The sequence below is a fragment of the Lactuca virosa genome, chromosome 7 (genome assembly GCF_052849685.1).
Source record: "Lactuca virosa cultivar CGN04683 chromosome 7, Lactuca_virosa_CGN04683_v6, whole genome shotgun sequence".
Lineage (NCBI taxonomy): Eukaryota > Viridiplantae > Streptophyta > Magnoliopsida > Asterales > Asteraceae > Lactuca > Lactuca virosa.
This window is the reverse complement of record NC_136432.1, coordinates 220,115,789-220,121,848: the sequence shown is the minus strand read 5'-3', so window position 1 is coordinate 220,121,848 and position 6,060 is coordinate 220,115,789. Positions and strand designations below refer to the sequence as shown.

General features: G+C 37.9%; 1 protein-coding gene across 1 annotated transcript; it reads left to right on the top strand.

Annotated features, from left to right (window-relative positions):
* Nucleotides 1-2,733: 2,733 nt before the first annotated feature.
* Nucleotides 2,734-5,495, top strand: LOC145126026 (mitotic checkpoint protein BUB3.1-like). Its single transcript, XM_079061429.1, has 8 exons — nucleotides 2,734-3,054; nucleotides 3,723-3,853; nucleotides 3,964-4,046; nucleotides 4,132-4,398; nucleotides 4,475-4,550; nucleotides 4,667-4,747; nucleotides 4,989-5,168; nucleotides 5,250-5,495. The coding sequence occupies exons 1-8, from the start codon at nucleotides 2,938-2,940 to the stop codon at nucleotides 5,338-5,340; spliced, it is 1,026 nt and encodes a 341-aa protein (XP_078917555.1). The 5' UTR covers nucleotides 2,734-2,937; the 3' UTR covers nucleotides 5,341-5,495.
* Nucleotides 5,496-6,060: the final 565 nt, after the last annotated feature.

Below are 6,060 nucleotides of genomic sequence, written 5' to 3'. Positions count from 1 at the left end.
GTTGATTTTGACCAGGGGTAAAATGGTCATTTTATCCTAAGAATAGTTATCATTTTCTGACTAAGGGTCATCATGGAATTTACAGCCGGAGAGTTACCGGAGCAGCAGACAGGGATTCCTCACCCAGATCTTCAATAGACAGTCATTCGAGGTGAGTTTCCCTTTAGTAGGAACATGTCTAAGGTACCAAGGCCGGCCCGCAGTATGTTATGATTATTAGCTGAGTGTGGGCGAGGCACGTATCTCTTAGTTAGCTGAGTGTGGGCGGGGCCCGTATCTCCTAGTAGTCGAGTCGAAGTATGATATATGTCTGAATGATAGATTTAGTTATACTTGTTTTCTGTGTGATACTTGTATGTCTGCATAGTAGCTGAGTGTGGGCGGGACCCGTATCTCATAACAGCCGAGTGTGGGCGGGGCCCATATCTCATAGTAGCCGAGTGTGGACGGGGCCCGTATCTCGAAGTAGCTGAGTGTGGGCGGGGCCCGTATCTCAAAGATAGCGGAGTGTGGGCGGGGCCCGTATCTCCTAGTTAGCGGAGTGTGGGAAGGCCAGCATCTCCATGAGTGTGGGTGGGGCTCGTATCTCCTAGTTGCATGTTATATATGTATGGTATGTGGTAGTCTGGGGGAGCTCACTAAGCTTCGTGCTTACAATTTCAGTTTTGGTTTCAGGTGCTTCCGGTAGCAAGGGGAAGAGCTCGGGATGATGGCATGGTATACACCACAATATTAGCCTGGGAGTTTACTCTGATGTTTTGTTATGAGATTTTGATTCGTGACAGATACTAAGATGTTTTATAATACATGATTCACGATTTTACTTATGACATCGGATGATTTATGATTTTAATAATGATTTGAAAACGAAATTTTTGGACTGTAATTTTGGGATGTTTCATCATCGGTTCGAGTTCAGACACACCCGAGAGTATTTCCGAATCCCTCAAACCAAGGTTCTAATACCAAGTTGTAACGTCCAAAAAATTAAGACCAAACATTTCTTTTTAATTATAATAAAACCATCATTTAAAAAGAGTTCATAAAACCATAATAGAATCAGAGTATGACCAAAACATCCAAATACATCAGAGTAAAATATAACGTGGAACAATATGGTGTGTGCGATGTGATCACCCCGAGCTCTTCCCCTTTGATCCGGAAGTACGTGAAACATAAACCGAAAACCGTAAGCACGAAGCTTAGTGAGTTCCCCAAAACACCACATACCATACATATCAACATATAATGGGCCCCGCCCGACATTGGGCCCTGCCCGGAATAGATATTCTAGTAATATGAGACGACCCTGCCTCACAACATTCATCAGGTCCTTCCCGGTATACATACAAACGAAGAAACACATGCAAGAATCACAAAGACAAATAACATACAATACACTCATCAAGCCCCACCCGATATACATATCAGATAACATACATGCAAGAGTCACATAGATAACTAGCATCCTAATCATAACAAACCATGGGCCAACATCCTAACCAAAACATCGTCTCACGTTGTGATCATTCCTTGGTCACGTTGTGGGAGTCATCCGTTCCGAGTCTAAAGACTCGTTTCTGTCTCAGACAACTCAGTAAGGGACAGGTTTCGCTTGCTCACGTCGTGAGACCTTATGTCTCACGTCGTGAGAACGGTCTGAAGCCAAAACTAACGTTTTAATGTTCTTAATCCATTCAGCCCTCAATTCCAACCTTTCCAGAAGTTTAAGGGGACCCTAATGGTCCATAAAATGCTTGCTTTATGGACATGCATGTACCATGCATGTCCCTCCATCCTTTTGGGTCAAAAGTAGAAGTATGGTCTCAAACTCACATGCAAGCCTCTGATACTACACCAACTTCCAAATCTAGATGATATGATGATAAGAAGGCCATTTGAATCCATAAAGTTGCTAACTTTATGGATCTACTCCACTCTAACTAGCCAAAACATAAGAAAATGGGGCCAAAAACCTAGATTTAGCCATGAAATGAAGTAAAGCTTGAGTCTTGATACTTATAATGGTCTAACCAAAATAAGAGCCGATGAAGATGATGATCCCAAGCAACAACTCCCTTCACAATGATGCTTATTCTTCTTCTCTCATTTTCCTTCCTTTCCACAAACAAAATATCAAAGATCTCAATGGGAATCGAAATCTAGGGTTTACAGAGGCTTAGAGGGTGAGAGAGGCTGATGATGAGCAACCCCAACCTCTCATTCCCTTAAATACTCAAAAATTAAGGTTAAGGGTACTTAAGCCACTCCCACGTCGTGTGACTCAAAAATGCAGGTCAATGGGTCAACGGTCACTCACGACGTGACCCCCAAGATCTCACGTCGCAAGGACCCTCAAAATGCAATAAATGAATAAATTGAGTACCTAAGGGTTCAAGATGTTACAAATGGTATTTTTTATACAATTATGATAGTTCGTTACTCTTAGAAGTCATTTTCCCAAAAAAATTAAATATATACAAAAATGACAGTTGATTGTCCTTATTTTTCTATATTTTTTAATAAAAAGCAAATAATTTTTTCACATATATCTCAGTATTTTTAAAAGGAGAGAATCCTCCTACCCAATTAAATGATGACATGTGTCATATTAGTATACTAAAATATCATTAAATGAGTATTAAATGTTACACATGTCATTATTTAATTGGATAGAAAGATTTGTAGGAACAAAAAATAAAAGGATATTTAATTTCTCTTTTATTTTTAAAAGGAAACACCTTTTTTTTTCTTCGGTACATTGCGACCTGCAAGTCGTGAACAACCCGAATTTGGGGTAAAATTTGAATTCGATTCTCTTGAAACGTGAAATCTCCAACAATTTGAAACCTCATTTTCAAAATCTATTCCCTCTCTCTTTCTACAACCCCACTCTATCTCTCTCTGAACCCTAGCTACGATCAACTTCAATTTCAAATGGCGGCGGTGCCACCAGTCACCGGCATGGAGCTAAACAGTCCTCCGTCCGACGGCATATCCAACCTCCGCTTCTCTCACCACTCTGATCATCTCCTCGTCTCTTCTTGGGACAAAGTATGTGTTTATCCTTCTCACTGTATCTGTATGCACACAAGTCTTAGCTCACGTATCATCTTTTCTAAACTAGTGATGCTTTCATTTGTTAATGTCTATCCTCTTACCTTTTAAATTAATGTGAAGTTTGTTGCAGATCTGATACTATCGGTATCTGATTTGTAGTATTAGCTGTAATGTGAACATAATGATCATTTTTTTACCTAAAAATGGGAAAATATATCATTATCGTAGTGAAACACTTGTTTATCTCTGAAAGGTGAAGTATGCGTTGGTGTCTCTCTTTAGAAACTGTTGAAATGCTATGTTTATTCTTTCTGGCAACAGGATATGCAAACATGTGCTTGTATGTTTTTGAATTCATCTAATCTGTACAGGATTGAGGTCGGATACAACAAACAAGTGATCAACTTAGAAAGAGAAAAAAGATCCCAATTCAAATTGGTAGATCACAGTTGACAAATGATCTAACCAAAACTGCTACATTAGACTATCTTAGCTTGAACAATCCAAAACACTTTAGAAAACAAAACTGAAATAAAACATGCTTAGATGTATACAAGTAAGGATGGAATGAAGGTTACGTAGTAGTTAAGACATGAAGAGAAGCTTAATTCATATCAAACTCATAACAATAAAGATCATAACCTGTTATTTGTTTGCAACAGCGTGTTCGCTTATATGATGCAAGTGCCAATGTGTTAAGAGGAGAGTTCCTTCATGGAGGTGCAGTTCTTGATTGCTGCTTTCATGATGATACCTCTGGTTTTAGTGCTAGTGCAGATAACACTGTCACAAGGTATGAACATCAGAACATGATTAAATTATGCATATATTATCTTATCCCACAAACATTTTGCATTCTTCTTTCTTGACTAATTTTCAAGCTACATTCTTTTTACATCTCAGGCTTGTTTTTGACCATGAAAGGGAGGATCTTTTGGGACGCCATGATGCCCCTGTTCGTTGTATCGAGTACTCTTATGCAACTGGTTAGTTTCATTCTTTTCATCATTTGTTTTTATCTTTTATAATTCTTTTCTTGTTAAAGGTGTGTGACATGTTGGTGCTTTTTAGGGCAAGTGATTACAGGGAGTTGGGACAAAACCTTGAAGTGTTGGGACCCACGTGGTGGAGGTGCACAGGAGCGTGCTCTTGTGGGGACATATGGACAACCGGAGAGAGTTTATTCTATATCACTTGTTGGAAACCGTGTAGTGGTGGCAACTGCTGGAAGACATGTTAATGTGTATGATTTGAGGAATATGTCTCAACCTGAACAAAGAAGAGAGTCTTCATTGAAATATCAAACTAGATGTATTCAATGTTATCCGAATGGCACAGGTATTTTGACATAATTTTAAACCCTTAAATCTTACAAAACCCTAAACCCTAATTGATGAAAGATGATGTTTTGTAGGTTATGCACTTAGCTCTGTGGAAGGTCGTGTTGCAATGGAGTTTTTTGAGCTTACTGAGGCTGGTCAAGCCAAAAAGTATGTATATATATATTTTTTATTACAATGAATTTCATGAACAAAAAAAAAAGATATTTCTTTCAGCTACTTTTAGTTTCTAGCGTTGGAAATTGATGGTTTTAAGATTTATTCAGATATGCATTCAAGTGTCATAGGAAATCAGAAGCTGGAAGAGACATTGTCTACCCTGTAAACGCCATTGCATTTCACCCTGTGTAAGTTCTTTCCTTTTTTTTACCTTTTATATTAAATAAATATATACATTTATGCAAACACTTCAAATATAATAAAGAGTAAATTACATTTTGGTCCTTGAGTATAACTGGTTTTTGCAATTTTGCTCGAGTTTTTTGTAACGGTTTTGTTCCCCGTTCCAAGAAAATGTCTATCGAGTAAATTACATTTTTGGTCCCTGAGTTTGTTCAAAGTTTACAGTTGGTCCCTGAGTATTTGCAGGTATGGGACATTTGCGACAGGTGGGTGTGATGGTTTTGTAAATGTATGGGATGGAAACAACAAGAAGAGACTCTATCAGTACTCAAAGTACCCCACAAGTGTTGCTGCCTTGTCATTTAACAGAGATGGCCGGTTACTCGCTGTTGCTTCTAGTTACACATATGAAGAGGGGGACAAACCGTAATTATTATTTCTTTCTTTTTATTTTTTATTTTTTGTTATTTATTTTTGTGGATATTAAGGTTTGTGTTTGTTTTGCAGACATGAACCAGATGCTATATTTGTGCGGAATGTGAATGAGGTGGAAGTGAAACCAAAGCCTAAAGTTTACCCAAATCCTCCTGCTTCATGACGACTGTAACTGTAACTCTAAACTGGACTGAGAATTCTATTCTAGTAAAACACCAATGTAATTCTCATCTTCTTCTGTCAACAAGTTAATTCCAGTCTGTTGTATTTGTATACAATCACGCAAGAGGTTTATACTGCTTTTCTTTTTTGGTTTTCTATTACCTGTCATACTTTAATTTAGGGGTGGCATTTCATGGGTTTCGGTTGACCTTAAATGGGTTCGGGTCATTTTCGGGTTGACTGTGTAACTAGTATACTAAACGGGTTGTGTTTGGGTTAGTAGGCATGTTTGTAGACTCACCAACCCTTTTATCTTGGTACATATTATTTTAATTTTTAATACTATTCATCATTTTATTGCTTTGTGTTCATGGTTTTTAGAGGGACCAAACTTGCCGACGTATGAAAGTCCAGGGACCAAACCTATAAACGTGACAATTTATAAAAGTTGAAAGGGGTGGAAATTGTCTTTGTTCAAATTTGAGGGTGGTAAAAGTGATATTTAGAAAGTAAAAGGGTTGAAAGTGCTATTCTAAAAAATAAGGTATGGAAAATTTTGGCCGGCAAAAGTCTGAAATAATAAGGGTGCGTTTAGTTGCGGAAAAATAGGCCGTTTTCCGGAAAAATTTTCCAAGAAAAATGAGAATTTGAAAACGCGTTTAGTTCGTTTATTTTTCTAAATTTTTCACGGAAAATGAAAATTTTCCGTTTTCTAAAATTA